General features: G+C 43.4%; 1 protein-coding gene across 1 annotated transcript; it reads left to right on the top strand.

Moving 5' to 3' along the window:
* The first annotated feature begins 50 nt into the window (after window positions 1-50).
* Window positions 51-18,850, top strand: wdr89 (WD repeat domain 89). Its single transcript, XM_083632849.1, has 5 exons — window positions 51-66; window positions 3,895-4,086; window positions 14,196-14,484; window positions 17,095-17,270; window positions 17,653-18,850. The coding sequence occupies exons 2-5, from the start codon at window positions 3,925-3,927 to the stop codon at window positions 18,211-18,213; spliced, it is 1,188 nt and encodes a 395-aa protein (XP_083488975.1). The 5' UTR covers window positions 51-66; window positions 3,895-3,924; the 3' UTR covers window positions 18,214-18,850.
* Window positions 18,851-20,696: the final 1,846 nt, after the last annotated feature.

Here is a 20,696-nt window from a genome sequence, read left to right on the forward strand (position 1 = left end):
ACGGACTGTAAATACGGTGACACAACAACGTGCTGTGATCCCATGACTGATCGATCGTGGCAGTCAGTGAGTAACTTATACATGTCATTACTGTGTATTGAGCTGTTTGTTTCCTAAATAGCGAAATAGACGCACAGATCAAATAGTTTTGCGCTTGTTTTATTCATTTGTGGACATTTCTAGCAAATAGCAATAGTTGGAAATAACAGACTAGTTGACGACACGAGCCCTGTACTACGAAACTAGTTTAACAGATCCGCGATAAGTCCCTTTGATCTGGTTTGACTGAACAGGATCAAAGCTATCTAGTTAACTGATACTACGACGCTGGTTTTTTACTAGGTAAGTGGACCTGGGATCTGCCTGTGCACGCGCACGTTTTTCGCTCGTGCACAGGCGCGCGTCCACGCGAAAGAGGTGCACTAGCCAATCACATTATGAACAGCTGAGTTGATCCACGCCCACACCAATTTCCACACCCATTTCCTCGTTCCATGAAAGCGCAGTGCATGATCAGAGTTTTAGCGGATATTTAATGTATCCGCGATTTAATGTCAGAATGAAAATCCGCGTTGGATAGTCTGCTGAAGGGCTGTCTAAAGCAGCAGCTTGTATTCACATCAGTCATTTGATTTACTTCGATCAGCGATTTCTGTCTGATACAGCTGCATACATTGATACAGCAGCAACAAATGTAATCTCAGTCTATACATTTCCACAATCTGTAAGCCTATTTAGACCATAGATTTAGAAACGCATGCTCAATGAATAATGATCTCTATCACTCATGTGTGTGGTTGCACTGATCGAATAATTCATATATAAAATAGCCTAGTATAAAGCCTAATAGCCTACTATAAAAGAGAAAACTGCTGAACTGAATTGAGACGATGCGGATTTTCTGGCATGTAGGAGAATATCACCCTCACTCCATTTGAGGGTCCATTCATGATATGCGCCGCGGTGATTAATAGTGATCATATTTCTCCACGCATCGTTGAGCTGTTAAGACATAAAGTGGTAAGTAGGCTTAATTTAATTATGTAGCCTACAGAGCCACAAATGTTTTTCTTGTTATATTCTCAGTTGACTGCAATCTATTTTTCATATGGCGATCTTATATGAACGGTGAGTGACTCCAGAGAGCCGATTATATGGGTCTGTCATGGATTTTGATCTTATCCTCTGAAGCTAACCTGGTCGCGACCAGGTTAGCTTTGCAGCGTCAGTTGCCATGGTGATTGAAAGTTAACTTGCTTTGTAGTACGGCTAAACCAGGTTTAAACTCAAACTTACTCGGATAAGGCATTAAACTAGCTTCGTAGTACAGGCTACTGGTTAGTCTATTCAAATATCTGTCTGTTTCCTTGGTCATTGCATGTTATGGTAAATTCGGCATATAATCCACCAGGCAGCACATTATTTTAACAAATTCAACGGAGAAACGTAGAGATGAAAGGAAACAGGCGAACTAATTATTTGCACTATGCAGTGTAGGAAATTAGCCAGGGGCACGATTGAACAAAAATGCTCAAAGAAATTGAACAATGCCCATAAAAACCTGGACATGGTCAAGGAGCACACTGGACTGGACTATAGACCAAATCACCGTGACGTCACCATGTAAACAAATTTACTTCCGGGTACCACTTGGGGAAGGCGGCAGGTTTAAATGTGCGTGTTGTCAAATAAATGCTGTCAAACCCTCTCGTTGTTTTCGGCCGACTACTTTCAATTTAAATGGTTAAACGGTTGGTAAACATGCTTGTCCGACGTATCTAGCCTTTCTTCTGTGTTTGTTTTATGTAGTGTTAGCTAGCTAATAATGTTTGTTTGTCTGTCAAACTCGCTGTTTTTTTGCAGACTCGTAACCTCGCGTCACCAGGCTCTTCTCGGCGAGAGCAGACTCGTTAATGTTACAGACAGAGCTACCGACGCCACGTTAATTTAATTTAGCGTCAAGTCTACTCTGGTCTGGTCCAACAGGTAAATAAGCTAGTCTGGTCTCCACTAACGTTAGTGAAAGTGTTGTTATGAATGATATTAAACAACAACACAACACAGACGAACCATTTTTGTCTTCTTTGTCTGTTTTTGTCTTCAACACGTCAGTTTGTGCCGTTCACCGCCATTATAATGTGTGGACCCAGGGGTACCCGGAAGTAAATGTAAACATCCCGCTGATTTGGTCTATTGTGATTGGGATAGTGACATCTATCTACCATACATGGGCAACGCCGTATGTGTGGCCCGCGATGGAATTGCATTTTTTTTTTTTTTTTTTTTTTTTTTTTTTACAGTGCACCTGAACGCAACATGCATAGCATTTCAGTCTGGAATATGGAATATCTTTCAATAATATTTATGACTAAAAGGCTAAAAGTAATCTCATGTCTAAGAAATGACTGTTCTACATTGAAGTAGAAATTTAAATAATTAACTTGTTGGTTTTGGATTTATTTAGCTTCAAGAGTGCATTTTTGTTCTTGTGTGACCCTCAACACAGGCTTTGAGAATCCCAGGCCACTTACTGATACTTAAATGCTTAAATTAACCCACTCATATTCTGGTTTATTTCAAGAAAAACATTTCGGCTAGTGGAAATTCGAATTGGCTGGTAACTTTAAAATCTAGCAGCCATATTGGCAGGTGGTGAAAAAAGTTAATTTCAAGCCCTGCAGGGAGAGCAGGTGGTGACATAGGAGTGAGTGAGAAAAGGATCAAATATTGGTGGTTAAGACTGAATAATGACATCACAACTGTTAATTTAAAATGAGTTATTCCTCTAAACCTGGCTTCAAATGCCCAAAATTTTTCGCGCTGGCGCCGTTCAGCCCTCAGCAAAAACTGGTAGCGAGGACATTTTTTTGTGGCCCTCTCTATCGTCAAAGTTGCCCATCCATTGGTTACGGCATGACAATATTTGTTTGGCCCCCAGCAACAATCTGGGTTTCTCATGTGGCCCCCCATGAAAAATAGTTGCCCACCCCTGATCTAAACAGATGATAAGCACATTTTATTTCAAAACTGACTAAATCAGGTATGGAAGGAATATAATTAGAAAATGTTTTATTTGGCATCACACCAAACATTGCCAGCAGGTTCAATGGGATTATTTGATTCTTTAACATGTGATGGCATTTTGTGATATATATCGATATCAGAAAAAATAAGAATGATCATGATAGCCTACATATTGCCCATTTCGGCATATTTGTATGTGTGCGTGTTTTCCAGTGTTGGGAGTAACTAGTTACTTGTAACTAAACTACTTTTTGCAGTAACTAGCAATCAAACAAATTACTTTTTCAAATTTAGTAACTCAGTTACAATCACTGAAATTTAACTGGGCTAGTTAGTTGCTTTAGGACGTGAAAATAGCAGGCAACTTAAGCGGATTATCCGGTTTATGGTCATCAGACCTAGTCTGGGGAGAGATGCTGCCTCCCTGCCTGGCAAAAATGCTCCACACGCTGCAGCCAGAGTCTATAGGCCAGGGGTCAGCAACCTATGGCACGGGTGCCACCTCTGGCACACGAAGGGTTAACCATTGGCACGGTAGCACACAGTAGCAATAAGTGCGCAATTTATATTTTTTGTAGGCATGTAGCATCCCCAATAAGCAAATGTTCAAGTATCCCATGCAGGTACAAAGATAGATCAAATTTGACATCTTCTCCAACACTGTCCCACAGCAACACTAAAATAATGTGTGCATTAATAAGACAATCGAAGCAAACTTTTAAAAGTAACACAAAAGTTACTTTTCTAGTAACTAATTTATTTTATTATGCAGTACTTTGTAAAGTAATTAAAGTACTTTTTGAGACAAGTAAGTAGTAACTGTAACTAATTACTAATTGTCAGTAACTTGCCCATCACTGTTGTCTTCAGTGTAGTTGGGTCCTGTCACACTGAGCTGTGATGGAGGGCGTGGAGGAGCAGCTCAGAGGTCTGTCCCTCGCTCGGCGGGTCTGTCCCGAGGAGCCCACCTACCTGCTGGATGTGTCCCTGCAGCGCGCCGTGGGACAGCACCCCTTGCTGGCCGTCTCCTGCTCTGACCTCACCATCCGCCTCCACAACAAGGTTATTATAGGTTTTCATTTTGTATTACTTTTTACAGGGTCCCCACAGGTCCTTGAAAACCTTGAAAGTTTGTGAATGGGGGGGGGGGGGGGAATCAAGGCCTTGAAAGTTTGTGAAAATAGACATACATGGGTCTTTGAAAGTACTTGGATTTATATATATATTGTGCAAGAACAGAAATTGAAGTTCTATTGATCAAAACATATAAAAGGGATAATTCTGGTCCTTAATTATGATTGGCTGAGGCACGTTCGAAGCCGTTGTCAAAAACCTACAAACACACACCTGTGACCGCCATGTGTTTGCTCGACAACCATTCTGCTAAATGTCACATTGCCTGGAAGAAGAACGATTATTTGTTATACATTTTTTCAAGATTTGTTGTTGCTGAAACCCTACCAGGTGGTAGGCTATAGCCTATATGTAGTAACCATTTGAGGCTGTGATTGACAGTGATTTTACTACAGCTAAGAGGTGTTTAAGGCACGTCGCAAATTACCTTAGCTGTTGTAAAATCACTGTAAACCACGGCGTCTTGGGCCTAATTAAAAGGATGGCTTTACCGATAATCAACCCACTTTGTATCATTAATAATCTCTGTAATATAAGCACATGGGCAGTGTTTTACCTTCTCTCTCTGTTTTCCTCACGGAGATCTCCCATTTCCTCCGCTGGCAAAGTGCTCTGCGGAAGTTCTGCTTGAGAGGCACAATCTGCTCTGAGGGCGGCTGTTATTGTTTATTTTTATTTTTTAAGCATGCGCACATCCATGGAGAATTGCAGAGCCTTAACGAGTCTTAATGACTTTCAGCTGCCAGGGCGGAGTTTCTGCAGGCAGCAGCAGGAGCATGTGAGGTAAACAGAAAGAGAAGGTAAACACTGCCTATGTGCTTTTATTACCGAGATTATTAATGATACAAAGTGGATTGATTATCGGTCAACCCTTATTGCTTAAAGCCATCCTTTAAGCAATAAGCCCCAAGATGCTGTGGTTTATAGTGATTTTACAACAGCTCAGAGGTGTTTAAGGCACGCCTAGCTGGTAAGGTTTGATCAACAAAAAAATGCAATATCGATAACAAATAATCGTTCTTCCGCCAAGCAATATAGCCCCGCTCCAGTCAGTTCAATGTTCTATGAGCGCCTGCTGTATAGTCACACCTCATCACCAAGGAGATACGCCCGGAAAAACAGCCCAAGTTACGCCAGAAACAGTATTCCCTCTGTAGCTTAGCTGCAAGGATAGCCGCATTATTTCTGAGATATCTAACATGCCATGCTCAGCAAGATGAAAGCCTGTGGTCACTAACACAATTTTGATATATTAAAATAGGCTTGAATTAAATGTTCACATATCTCCATCTATTAAATAAACTAATACCTTTTTTTATGATGTGTATGTTATAGCCTATGTGATGAAGAAACAATTGTTACATTTGTAATTAGGAAGCGCGGATGTGTGCACCTCTCGTCACCTCACAGCACCTCACTTCACAACATGGGAATATTTGCTTTACCTTATGGAAGAAAAGGTAAGAATATAGCCTATTGTGTTACCTGTATAGCCAAAACAAAGTTTGAAACCACATGGTCCCCTCTGTGATCATAGCCTACATACCATAAAGTTAATCAGACAAATAAATGAAAGTTGCTTGCTAGTAAACTCCTAGTTGGCAAATCAACTGATGTCCTCTGCTTAATAACGGGCAATAAGAATATGCTGATATTGTATGGCCACGGGCACGGCGGCTGCACAATTGGCACACCTCAAACGCACGGCCTGACGTTTGCATTTGGGGTCATCATGCGGGTTGATTGACTGTGTTAGAAGCTGTTGACACAGGGAATCATCTGTGAATGATGAGGAGTTTGATGAGGAGTTTGAAATGAGCAGATCTTCGCTGCCAATTAAAATGGTATGAGCCAGTCAGCAATATTTATGGTTATTTTTTGGTTCATTTTCAAAGAGTGTTTATTCAATTTTATTTTAGCTGATAATATGTATAGCACTAAAGCTGTAGGAAATTCATTGTGTTTAGGTGTTGAGTTAATATAATGTATAGGCTATAAAGTAGTCTGTATATAGACATAGATACACACACACACACACACACACACACACACACACACACACACACACACACACACACACACACACACACACACACACACACACACACACACACACATATTTATAGCCACTTTCAGGGGAGCTGTGTGGACAGAGAGGAATGATTAGGATTAGTGTAGATAAAAAGGTTAATTAACATATTCTAGTCCGTTTTATGCGAAACGGCCTAGTGAGGATGTAGCCTCAGTGGCGTTTTGAGCCTGACGGCCATTGTTACAGCCAGCAGGCAGCGGGCTTAGCTAACGTAGCTAGCTAACATGGCACAGTAATACTGTGATGTGGTCACAGGTGTCTCTTTAGAGTATTTTATAATGGCTTCGAACACGGCTGAGCCAACCATAATCAAGGCCTGGAACTATCCATTTTATAATGCTTAATTCACTCAGGACAGATGAACAATCATCCACAAAAGACAACTATAAAATATGTGTGTCAATGTGTGTCAATGTGTCAGTGTGTGGTATGTCTGTGTCAATGAGAATCCACCCAAAATACGACTGTAGGCTTATAAAATAAATTGACAAAGACAAAAACTAACATGTTTTCTATAATTGTAGTTTATTTTATTTAGTTTTGTAAACACACAATACAGTTTCAGTTATCATTTTGTAAAGCCTCATTTCTATTTCTATTTCAGTTAACAAAAATCACACCTAGGGCTCTATCTTCCCACCGGCGGTATTTTTGCGTTAGCGCCCGTTTTGCCCTGGAATAGCCCCGCGCAAAGCCCTAATTTTACATTAAATTACATTACGTCATTTGGCAGAAGCTTTTATCCAAAGCGACTTACAATAACACATTTTTGTCAGCAATAGAGCAATCAACTATGCAACACAGTCTATGACAAATACAACTTCTGTAAGGAATAGTGGTACAAGTTTAGTTTAGGTTAGTTTAGATTTTAGGTTAGTTAGGGTAGGGTTTTTTTTTTTTTTCTTATTTTGAGAGAGAAAGAAGTTAGTTCAAGAAGGGCCCAGATGGAGCCTGAAAAGGTGAGTCTTTAGTCTTTTCCGAAAGATCGGCAGTGATTCGGCCGTCGTGACCGAAGGTGGAAGCTCGTTCCACCATTGAGGTGCCAGGGACGAGAAGAGTCGCGAACGGGATGAGCAGAGGGGGGGGGGCGAGGCGTCCTGCACTGGTGGAGGAGCAGAGGGAACGGTGAGATATTTGGAGCCTGACCATAGATTGTAAGTACAGAGGGGCTGTCTGGTGTAGTGCCCTGTAGGCTAGAACCAGTGTTTTGAATTTAATGCGTGCAGAGATGGGAAGCCAGTGAAGGTCCCGGAAGAGGGGAGTGACATGAGAGAATTTGGGTTGGTTGAATACCAGACGGGCTGCAGCGTTCTGAATGAGCTGAAGCGGTCGGATGGCTGTAGCAGGTAGCCCAGCGAGAAGAACATTGCAGTAGTCCAGGCGAGAGATGACAAGTGCCTGGACCAGGAGTTGTGTCGCTTCCCTTGTGAGAAACGGACGGATTTTGCGGATGTTGTACAGGGAGAACCTACAGGAGCGGGCAGTTGCTGCGATGTAGGCTGAGTTGGACAGCTGATTGTCAAGGATCACTCCAAGGTTCTTAGCTATTTGAGAGGGAAACACAGTAGTGTTGTCAATGGAGATGGAGAGGTCGGTGAGGGGACAGTCTTTCCCGGGGAGGAAGAGTAGCTCGGTCTTACCAAGATTCAGCTTGAGATGCTGGGCAGACATCCAAGCACTAATGTCTTTGAGGCATGCGGCGATACGTGCCTCGATGTGGGTGTCTGAGGGGGGGAAAGAGAGGTAGAGCTGAGTGTCGTCAGCATAGCAGTGATAAGAGAAGCCATGCGATGAGATCACATGGCCAAGATATCTGATATAGAGAAGGAATAGCAAGGGGCCCAGTACTGAGCCCTGGGGCACACCTGTGCTAAGAGTACAGGATCTGGATAGGGATAGAACCTGGTATGAGCGGTTAGAGAGATAGGAGGCAAACCAGGAGAGTGCAGATCCTGAGATGCCTAGATCAGAGAGAGTAGAGAGAAGAATCTGGTGATTCACTGTATCAAAAGCTGCAGACAAGTCAAGGAGGACAAGGACAGAGCAGAGGGATGAGGCCTTAGCAGTGTGTAAGGCCTCAGTGACTGAAAGGAGGGCTGTCTCAGTAGAGTGAGAAGCCTTGAAGCCGGATTGTAGAGGATCCAGTAGGTCATTCTGGGAGAGATAGAGAGAAAGTTGTTCGGAAGCAGCCCATTCAAGGGTTTTGGAAATGAATGAGAGAAGAGAGACAGGGCGGTAGTTCTGGATGGCAGTAGGGTCAAGGGAGGGTTTCTTAAGGAGTGGCTTGACTCTAGCAGTCTTTAGAGGAGCTGGCACAAGACCAGAGGATAGAGAGGAGTTGATAAGGGTAGTGAGGAAGGGAGATATATCAGTGGAGATGGATTGGAGAAGAGAGGAAGGGATAGGATCAAGGGGGCAGGAGGTGGCACGGTTAGACCTGACAAGTTTAAGACCTCTTCGGGGGAGAGGGGAGAGAAGGAGGTAAGCCCTGTAGCAGGGGTCAGAGAGTTGGAGTTGGGAGTATTGCAGCTATTGACTGGAGGGGGGAAGGAAGAGCTGATGTCATCTACCTTCTTAGCAAAGAAGGTTACAAAATCATCAGCAGATTCATCAGCTAATTGTGGGCGTTTCGGCCCGCTGCGCTTCACGTCATCTCGGCGCACATGTCTGTATAGGCGTGTTTATGCCCAAAAGCATTGTGGAGGTGTGGTCATGCCCATAAAACCACAGCGTCACGTCAGCAGCTTCCTCCTTCACTGAGAGGGAGAAAGAGGGAGAGAAAAGATAACCTAGATGGGGAGAGGGAGGGAGAGAGAGATGTGAGAATGTCATGCATAGAAATCAAATAACGTGCTCATGCCCACCTGTGAATCACCTGTGTATTATTGCCATTTCACAGGCTGAAAAAGGGCTGCTGCCCAAACGTCTGTATGCTTATTCCTTTTCGGGCTCTCTTCTATCTCCACTGCGGTAATATACTGCATGCGTAATTACGCAGTGTACTGAGACGCGATGAGTGATGCTGCTCTATTTGAAGAAGTTGAATTTCGTTCCACCAGCACACATTTTATTAATCAGCTATTTTCTATTCGTTTCTATTAATATACCGTATATACATCGAATCCCACCAATTTCATTGTCATTTTCCCCTTGGTGCACATAAAGACACATGCTTCCGTCACTGTCTGCTTGATGGCGAGAGGGACTTCAGCTGCCATCCGCGCTGTGGAGAAGCTGTAAGACACATGCGTGTAATTGCAGGGAAAGAGCAGGTTACTGTACTGGCCGAACACAGGTGTTGTGCGAAAAAATTATGCGTTTTGAATTGGATTAGGGAAAAGAGGGTCTGGCGGGGCGGGAGTCTGTGTGTGCCGGGTGCTGGAGGGGGATCTCCCCCGAGCAGGTGGGAGTTGGACGGGTATGCAGGCTTGGTGGTGGGGTGGGTGTGGGTCGGTGCCCTGGGTGTTTTGGACCGGCCAGGGTGGGGAGAGGCAGCTTGGCACAACACCATCACAACTTTCTCAAAAGTAATCTATTGTTACCTCACACCACAAACCTGTATGATCGGGAATTATGTAGCCTAATAAAACCATGACAAACAAATTCTCATTTTTAAATCAAGGTGTTTTTTCTGCAATGTAGGCTATAGTTGAAAATCAACGTGGCAGTACGTTACCATTTTACAATTTCGGAGCCGAAATTGTAAAATAGCAACGTTGCTCCACAAACGTTGCTATTTAAAAAATTCAGGCGTACGTCTGCGTTTGCGCTAAGACCAGCTATTTCCTGGCGTTAAAATTGAGAGCACCCAAGGCGATTCTTTCTGACACATTGCGCTGGAACGGGCAACTCCCAAACCTCTCTTTGTGCTCGGCACATACCAACGGTATCTTCCCCACAGCGCTAAATGACACTTGCGCGAGACACATGATAGGCTAGAGGCCCACCGACACGCCTGGGCCACGCCTACACCTGTGTCATCACAGCGCAAAACTGGACGGTGGAGGCAGACGATAGCTTAGACGCTGGGAAGATAGCAATAAGGGGCGCGCAAACGCAGCGCAAAGGCAGCGCAAACGCCGTACAACGATAGGGCCCCTAGTTTCCATTATTTCGTTAGTTTTTCTTAAAGCAGGACTGTACCACTTTTCAACCAGCTTTGTGTCATTATGTCGGTAGTATATGCAGACGAGATGAACAGTGTTTACCTTCTCTCCATGTTTCCTGCGCTGAGAAATCCACATTCGTCTGCCCCCCAGCTGGTATGGGTCATTAACGCTCGTCCGGGGATGTGCGCATACAGAGAAAATAAAAAACAATCTGTAGTTGGAACAACCGCCCTCGAGCAGAACATGTGTTTCTCCAAATGAGGTCAAATCCGTTATTTGGACACAGAAGTGCCTGGAAGAAACTGCAGAGCTCTCACCAGAGAAAACATGAATGGAAGGTAAACACTGTATCTGCTTATACCAGAGATGGGGACTTGGACTTGAGTCGCACTTAAAGTCGAACTGAACCCATTCGTCGCGTGCGTCGCAGTCCGTTTCAGACTGAAAACATAACTTGTCTGAGATCACAGGTTGAGAGGCGGGTCATAGTAATGTTGATGATTTTATTTGACAATTCTGGGGACTGGATTGGGCTTTGGCGTGTTCCGCCTCCAAATCGAGTGGGATTCAGCGTGTTGTGGCGCTCTCCTCGGGAAGAGCCTGCTGACACGAGGTTAATGGCTGAGTGGAGCTCAGCGAGCCGCAGGCAGCCAGCTGCCTTCGTGTTGCCGAGCGGAGAGTGCAGCCCGTCGGCCTGGAATCTCCGAGGTGCGACCCCTGACGACCAGGCTCTCGGAGGCGCGCGCCGTTATCGCTTTGCTGTAAATACGATATTCCTGGAATGCGCGTTTTAACGAGCCAGTTACATTTCTTTGCATTCTTGGACATTACCGTTTTTGTTTTTTGTTCATGTTTCATACAATTGGCCAAGTTAGTAGTTCGTTTATGGGATAGGAATTCTGCCAGATGACAGGCACTAGGCGCCATTTTCTCTTTCTTTTGGAAGAGAAAATTATCCTGAAATGAAGATTTGATTGACAGCTGCCATGTCGTGATATGATTGGTTGAAATGGGGTAGAAATTTGATAGTACTACGTGATGTCAGCAAACTGTAGATTACTGTTATCAATGAAATCTTGAAAAATGAACTTTTGATGTGAAAAAGTGTGAAAAACTAAAGAAATTAGATTTTTGTGATTTGTTTTGCATACATTATTAAATAGCTGCACTGCATACCCAGGTATTTGAACTAAAAGAAAAGAAAAGTAATTTTTGGGTTCAGCTCGACTTTAAGTCACACAGTGACTTGAGACTTGTCCTAAAAAGTCTTGAGACTTGACTTGGATTCAAGGTTTGGGACTTGTGAACAATTTTAATTTTATTAAGGAAATTTCTACTGCTAATAATAATAATGTCCTTAGTTTTAGCTATGCAGTGTTCTAAGCAGATCAGATGACAGCAGATGATGGAACGCTTAAGACGCATAAGAACATTTAAACTTAACTTGGACTTGTGACCAAAGACTTGAGACTTAACTTGGACTTGCCAAAAATAACTTGTGAGCATCTGTGGCATATACAGCAGAGGGTTCCCCAAACTTTTCAGTAGCCAGTCAGATTGAAAAAGTAGCCGGATCATGTTCGCGGCGTTTGTTCCTTTTCTCAATTAATAAATACACCTCAAATATGTATCCATGAGTGTGACAATTGACGATATCCATATGGCAAAACACAAACAGGCAATGTATATTTTTAAGAACAAAGAAAATACTAATAACTGTATGTTTCCCACAGGATTTGGAGAGATTGTGGTGGGTAGACCTTGCTTAGACCCTCTTGGGGGGTTCGGGGGGCCATGCCCCCTGTAAGAGAAATGTGTACATTTTAAACTAAAAAGCATGAATCTGGTTCACTTTGAGAACCAATTTAAGAGGCTAGATCAGGGGTGGGCAATTATTTTTCATGGGGGGCCACATGAGAAACCCAGATTGTTGCCGGGGGCCGAACAAATATTGTCATGCCGTAACTTTGATGATAGAGAGGACCACAAAGAAATGTCCTCGCTACCAGAGGGCCAGACTTTGCTGAGGGTTGGGGGCCGAACGGCGCTGGCGCGGAAACATTTGGGGCATTTGAAGTCAGGTTTAGAGGAATAACTCATTTTAAATTAACAGTTGTGATGTCATTATTCAGTCTTAAACACCAATATTTGATCCTTTTCTCAGTCACTCCTATGTCACCACTTGCTCTCCCTGCAGGGCTTGAAATTAACTTTTTTGACCACCTGCCAATATGGCTGCTAGAAGTTACCAGCCAATTAGAATTTCCACTAGCCAAAATGTTTTTCTTGAAATAAACCAGAATATGAGTGGGTTAATTTAAGCATAAGTATCAGTAAGTGGCCCGGGATTCTCAAAGCCTGTGTTGAGGGTCACACGAACAAAAATGCACTCTTGAAGTTAAATAAATCCAAAACCAACAAGTTAATTATTTACATTTTTACTTCAATGTAGAACAGTCATTTCTTACACATGAGATTACTTTTAGCCTTTTAGTCATAAAGATTATTGAAAGATATTCCATATTCCAGACTGAAATGTTATAACAGAAGTGGAGTATTGGCCAGAATGACATGAACATTTGGACACTTATTCAGCGGGTATCTTGTATGTTGCGTTCAGGTGCACTGTAATTTTTTTATTTTTTAATCTATAAGTAACCGGTAGGCCAGAGGCCAGTAGGTGGAGAAATCGCCGGCTACCGGTGCTTGGGGAACTCCCTGATACAGTACTACCAACATTGTAATAATACATATACATATACAGTACTACCAACATTGTAATAATACATGTACATATAGAGTACTACCAACATTGTAATAATACATGTACATATACAGTACTACCAACATTATAATAATACATATACATACTGTATACAGTACTACCAACACTGTAATAATACATGTACATATACAGTACTACCAACATTGTAATAATACATGTACATATATACAGTACTACCAACATTGTAATAATACATATATATACAGTACTACCAACATTATAATAATACATATACATATACAGTACTACCAACATTGTAATATTACATGTACATATACAGTACTACCAACATTGTAATAATACATGTACATATACAGTACTACCAACATTGTAATAATACATATACAGTACTACCAACATTGTAATAATACATATATATATACAGTAGTACCAACATTGTAATAATACATATACAGTATTGTAATAATACATGTACAGTATACCTGTTTAGAGCCTACTGTACTCCTCTGTATACTGCCCCCCTGTGGGTCAAGTTTAAGCAGGCTAGCATTCAAAAGCTCCAGGTTGCTTATAATGACTGCCTGAGGATCCTTCTTAGGAAGCCAAGGTGTAGCAGCGCCAGTGAAATGTTTTGTGGAGTAGGAGTTAACACCTTTCATGCCCTGTTGAGAAACCTGATGTATAAGTTTATCTGTCGTCTGAATATGTCTCAGAATATGCTCATTATGTTGCTGTCTCAACCCAGTCTCAACACGAGATACATGTCTTCCATCTGGAAACACTGGTACAGTGCCTTACTGTAGAATTGTTAAGTGCTCTTATTGTGTTGTTTACCTGTTTTATATGTATTGTGTGTGTTTTTTAATGGACTTTGTGTCTGACAAATAAAGTGATGATGAGTACTACCAACATTGTAATAATACATATACAGTACTACCAACATTGTAATAATACACATATACAGTACTACCAACATTGTAATAATACATGTACATATACAGTACTACCAACATTGTAATAATACAAAGCAGGTTGAATTGAAAATCGCCAAAGTCCTCCTTTAACGATAATACCCTTGCTCCACAACAAGGACACGCTGAGCCTGGTGGGAGATTACCATGGCCACATGGGGGCGCTGTGCGGAGTCACCTTCGCCCACACCTCCCCCGGCCTGCTGTACTCGGGCTCAGCGGACGGGACAGTCCGGGCGTGGGATGTGCGGCGCCCCGGGTCGGAGGCGGTCCAGGTGTTTGGGAGCGACCCCGCCCATCGCTACTGCAGCCTGGACTTGAGCTGCAGCGACACCCTGCTGTGTGCAGGCACCGAGCTCCACGACGAGGAGGACAGCTTCCTCGTGTTCTGGGACACCCGCAAGACTGGTAGGCCTCGCCTCATCAGTAGGGTTCCCGCGGGTCCTTGAAAGGTCTTAAAAAGTCTAAAATCCAATCATCTGAATTCTAAACCATAAAATGTTATACAGGGTTCCTACCCAGTATGGAATTAGATGTTATTCATTGCCACTCTCAATAAACATATCCACCAATCCCTCATGATTGTTGTATTGACAAAGACTAAAACTAAAGACATTTTCTGTATATTTTAATTTTAGTTTGTTTTATAAGTACAGAACATCTAAAGTCTAGTTTTTATTTTTATTTTAGTTAACTAAAATGTGTTTTTCCCCACACCTAGTTTTAGTTTTTAGTTTAAGTTAACTATAATAACCTTGCCTCCTACAGTATTTCTATAGCCGTTTTCCCACATGCGCTTTGTACCGCTAAATGACCGGAACGTGGTCTAATGCCTTCATGTGTGAAAGTTGTTGTTCCGGTATAAGCGCGACCCCGTCGTCGCGGACATTTCACCAGTTTCGAGCCAGTCAGAAGAGCGGTATGCGCGATAATGGACACAAGTGAGAAACGGGTCCAGTCATTTCCCGCGACACCGGTCCTTGAGGTGTACACACGTTGCTTAACGTTCACTTCCAGCGTGCATCATCTGATCATTCGCGCACATCAAAGCAAACTACTTCCACATTTCGCTTCGTGCATTTGCTTTCTCTACATACATACAAGCGTTGGGCAGCTTGCAAGCCTCTGCCATTCTCGCTGTGTCTGTCCTGTGTGGCTGCTGCGAAGTGCGGAAGGACTGGCCTCTCTCGAGCAGAGAGGGGAGGGGGGAAATCGGCTGTGTTTATTACGCTGGCTTGACGCTGCTCTTAAGTCAAACGAGTGTGATTTATTGTGTGACAAGCAAACTTATTTCACCATCAGAGTTTTGCCGACCCCCCAAATAAGCTCCCCCCTCCCCCCACCCCCCAACATACAGGCAATTTCGCTGCTAGATTCCCACATGCGAGCGCTCAGGTGTGAAGGGAAATTCCGGGAAATGTCCGATATTGACTTACAGGTAATTTTCCGGTACGCATGTGGGAAAACGGCTTATGATGACTTCACTGACAGAGATCCAAGACAGCCTAAGACCAAAGACAGCCAATCACAATTTAATGAGCTTAAAAGTTCTCCTCGTTCCTTAAAAGTCGCTCTCAGCAGCTTTGTGAACAGGTTTTAGCCAGGAACTTTTAGTGCTATTTAGGAGTCCTCCTAGTGGTAAGATAAAATGCTTTGTGAATACGGGCCGTGGTGCGGAAGGTGGCTGGTTCAATCCCTGCATCAGACTCTGGCTTCAGAAATGTTCACATGATAAGCTGCTGACTGTAAGATGTCAGCAGTGATGCTTTATCATCAGGAATTTGAACACTGATAGAAATAAGCTGATGAAGGAGACTGGAGAATCCCTGGTTCTGTAGCTCAGTGAGATCAACAGCTGCTTGGTGTGTAGATGTTCACTGGTTCAAACCCCGCCTGTCTCACCCTTTACGCTATCAGATGCCAAAGCCCGAACTGAGAAACAGATATTAGACAGGTCCCATACAGCAGGGGTTCCCAACCTTTTTTGTGCCAAGGACCGGTAGATACTACATGGAAAAAAAAGTCGCGGACTGGTTGTCAATTTTAATGGTTTTAGTTACATATATATTTACTCACCAGGTGGCGACAAAGGGTAAATAACAGCCTTTTGTGTTGTACTGTATGTAGCCTACAGTATTTATGTTTTTGTTTCAACCACAAACATAAATAAACGTCGTATGTTTCAACTACCACACACAGCCTATAATATTATAGCCTATGTTTATTAAAAAAAAAAAAAAAAATTACCGGGCTCGCAGCCCGGTACCAAATGCGTTGCGGCCCGGTACCGGTGGTTGGGGACCACTGCCATACAGAGTCTAGCCGTTTGGTTGTACACCTGGCGGCCGCACATCTCCTTTAAAGCTCAGACAACTTCCCCTGTCAGTAAAAGTTCAGCTGTTTGTGGTTTTCTCTCTCATAACTCCCTGCTCATATCTCTGCAGAGGTCAGGGGGGAAGAATTTAGAAATCCCGACGGTATGATTTTCAACACGTTCAAAACCGTTTTCTATCTTTTTTGTTCAGCCAAAATAGTCGCACGTGTCTTTGCCTGTGCTGGGCTGAGCCTAAATAATTTTTATTCATTTTCTATTCGCCATTTGTAGGCTATTTTTTCTGTCGTTTTACCTTATTAATAGGCAAGCATATACATGTTATAAGCAACAGTACTATTATTGTTTAAGACCACTTTAAACTGAACATGTTATATAGGCTTGCCCATAAGTGTCCATTCCGTTCATTTACTGTAATTGTCATTTTCAATTGAAAACATTTGTGAACAACATAAATAAAGTTTTCTGGAAAAAACAACACAAAGTTGCAACTTTTTTTATTATTATTTGGAGGTAGAAAAGAAACACTGGACACAATTGGCTGGTTAGAGACCTGGCAGCACCCCCCCCCCCCCCCCCACACACAAGTTTCCCGTGATCTCAGTGGTCACGGTGATAAAGATGAGTGGGGTTGTGATAACTGTTATTGTTTCTGATAGTATTGCTGGTTGTTGTCCCATCCCTAGGGGTTCTTGGGGTGTACTCGGAGTCACACAGTGATGACATCACGCAGGTGCGCTTCCACCCATGGGACAAAGACCGTCTGGCGTCCGGCTCCACGGACGGCCTGGTGAACGTGTTCGACCTGAGCCTGGGGGGCGAGGAGGAGGCGCTGCTGGCCACCTGCAATAGCGGCTCGTCGGTGGGTAACACTCACACATAATGCCTGCTACTGTGTTTTTGGAACATTGATAGTTGCACTAACAGATTAATCCACTGGGTGGCGCTTCTTGTTTGGCGCTTCTTGTTTGTTTTTGTGTGTGTGTGTGTGTGTGTGTGTGTGTGTGTGTGTGTGTGTGTGTGTGTGTGTGTGTGTGTGTGTGTGTGTGTGTGTGTGTGTGTGTGTGTGTGTGTGTGTGTGTGTGTGTGAGTGAGTGAGTGAGTGAGTGAGTGAGTGAGTGAGAGAGAGAGTGAGAGAGTGAAATCCCAATACTGACGTCATCTGCGTCTGTCGTGCTATGCTGATGCTATTGAGGAGCAACCTAAAGCTAACGTAAGCTAACACACGACCAAACCGGTTCCAGGTGGGCTCGGTGTGCTGGTGTGGGGCGGACTACTGCCGGCTGCTGTGCCTCAGCCACGACCATGGGCTGCACCTCTGGGACCTGGGCAGGCTGGACACGGACCAGCCGCTCACGCTCTTCAGCGCCCCTGACGCCCGTGGCCTGGTCCGCCCCCTGGATGCTCATGGCCTGCCCCCCCCCCTGGATGCCCGCGGCTCCCCCCTGGACTACTTGGTGGGGGGGAGCTGGCTGGAGGAGGCCCAGCGGCTACTGGTGGTTGGGGGGAGGAGCGATGGCGAGCTCTGCCTGATGGAGTGCAGCGAGGGGGGGCTTCGCCTGCTCAGCATGCTGCGGGGAGGCCACACCTCCACCGTGCGCTGTTTCCTTTGGGACGGCCCCGCCCAGGCCCTGCTCACCGGGGGGGAGGACGCTCAGCTGCTGCTGTGGAAACCAGGAGGGGAGGGGTTTAGCTCAGTTGAGAGGGAGGGGCTTACATCAGGGAAGAGCGCCTCAGCTCTGAAAGTCAAATCCAGACCGCACAAAAAACACTGCGGCTACCAGAGGGACACGAAGGCTCCGTAGGTCAAAGGTCGACTCAAAACACTGACTGGACTTTGACTGACTTTTGTTCCTGAAAGAACACTTGAACATTACATTTGAACGGAATCTTTTGTCCTGTAAATGGCTTATGCATAAAGTAGGGATGTAACCAACCATTATTTTCATTATCAGTTCATATGGGTTATTTATTTCAATTAATCGATGAATCATTATCTCTGTCAGGAGATCATGTCTTCGGCCGTTATCTCCACCAGGAGATCATATGTTCGGTCGTGTGTGTGTTACTGTTGCTACTGTACTGTAGAGATCTGCAGCATGCAGTAACATAGTGTATGAGCCTAAGAACTCTCATGGGTCTGGCGTTGAGACTAAGGTCACTGTGACCTCATGAACGCCATTTTCAAGCTTGTTTAACGTGATATCTCAAGAACGCCTTGACGGAATTTCTTCCAATTTGCCTCAAACATCCATTTGGATTCAAGGATGAACTGATTACATTTTGGTGGTCAAAGTTCAAGGTTACTGTGACATCACGACCGCTCGTTTCATGCTCGTTAATGTGATATCTCAGGAGAACACCTTGATGGAATTTCATCAAATTTGCCTCAAACATCCATTTGGATTCAAGGATGAACTGATTACATTTTGGTGGTCAAAGGTCAAGGTCACGAACCCCATTTTCAAGCTCGGTAACGCCATATCTCAGTAACACCTTGACGGAACAAACATCAAATTCTGGACACACATGCATGTCGACTGTCAACTGTCACTTGTGGCAGAGGCATAATATATCCGCGGTGCGGTTGTTCGAGTTTACTTTTACTTGAGTAAACAAGTTGAATCAGTACTTCTACTTTTACCAGTCTTTTTTTACACAATTAACTGTACTTCTTAAGTAAAGAAAGTGTGTACTTTTCCCATTTCTGACTATGATGATCATACTCGATATTATCATCATAATACTTTTTAAAAGCTCAGTATCATGAAATGTTAAATGTTGATGCAATTCTGGGCAGCAGCCATTTTTGGATTGTTTGTGATTTGCTCTTAGTAACGTAGGAGTCCTCTTGAGGACTTCTAACTTGTTACAGGTTTAGGAGCTGGTTTTAGCACTAAAACACATTGTGAAATACTCTTACTTAAACCAAAAATTTAAGAGTCCTAAAGTTAGGACTGACTCACCCATTATATTTAAGTTTCTCCTAAATCAGCAAGTTAGGAGCTTCTTTTAGCCTCAATATGCTTTTTGAATACGGGTCCTGCACTCTTCTGAGTAACCTTTTCTAGTTTAGTCCAGTGACTCCCAAAGTGTGGCCCACGGCCCCCCAGCAGCCCCTGGTCTGTCACAGGGCCGTCAGCCAGGTGGGGACACTGAGGGCAGACATGACTCTCAAATGGCAGTGAAATAACATGATTGGCAGAGCAAGTGTTTGTGCCTAAATCCTGCAGTGATTAGCAGCAAAATGTCATTCATACTGCAGTGTCATTTGAAGACTGATTCTTGACGTTGTTTCAGTGAGCTTTGCATGTACTCAATGTGATGGCAGCATGTTTGCAAACTTGGCCACCAGGGGGACCCCAAACTAAAGCTAAAGCTGGATAGGTAAATCAGTCATTGACCCCTGGATTAATTTACATTTAGCATTATTTTCTACTCAAAATAATTGTCACATTCTCAGGAGCAATACTGAAGTGAGGTTTAAAGCCACCTAGCGGACAAACCGTTAATGCCATTTTAAAATTGTCAACACTTACACATTGGTTAGGCAGATGCTAGTGACCCTCCCTTCAGAAAGTCTGACATAAATACAAAAAGGGAAATTTAATGTTTGAGGAGCATTTACTGCCTTTGTGAAAAGTATGGAGGATGAAGAGGAACTCCATGATGAAACTTGAAATAATGGTTAAACTGATCTTAATTTTGGCAAAATAATGTAACACCTTTAATTGTATACCCCCTCAAGATATATGCATGTACAAAAGATGGTTTTATGTCTGAGTTCTTTGAGATTCTTGTTAGTTAGTTTGTGTCTGTCTGTTTAGTGTATGCATAATATGTATGTATAGTCAACACTAAGCATTCAGACAAAAACAAAGTAGAAGTAAAAATGGCAAGTGCAGTCAGCTTTACTTTGTTTCAGTGAGTGTAGTGCAGTAAAAGAACTGCAGCCCATCATGTTGATAGAGGTACAAATAAAATGCGTAAGGGTTATAATTGCATACAGTAGCCTAGCTGGTTCTGTGAATACTTCAGTCTATCCTTAAACCTGCATTGTTTCTCATGGCCAGCAGGAGGGCGATGCCACTGGCTGCAAAAAGAAGTCCGACTGTATAGAAGTCAATGGGAAAATGACACCTCACCTCATTTATGGCCTCAGTAACACTTGTAAACACTTTCCTAATGAGTTTATGGTCTCGAGCGCTAGTATCAAGTCTTCTTCAATACAGCATGATGTTCATTTAGTAAATTATGGTCCCATTTAGAGTCAAATACACGTAAAAAA

Source organism: Poromitra crassiceps, assembly GCF_964638095.1.
Source record: "Poromitra crassiceps genome assembly, chromosome: 3".
NCBI classification, from domain to species: domain Eukaryota; kingdom Metazoa; phylum Chordata; class Actinopteri; order Beryciformes; family Melamphaidae; genus Poromitra; species Poromitra crassiceps.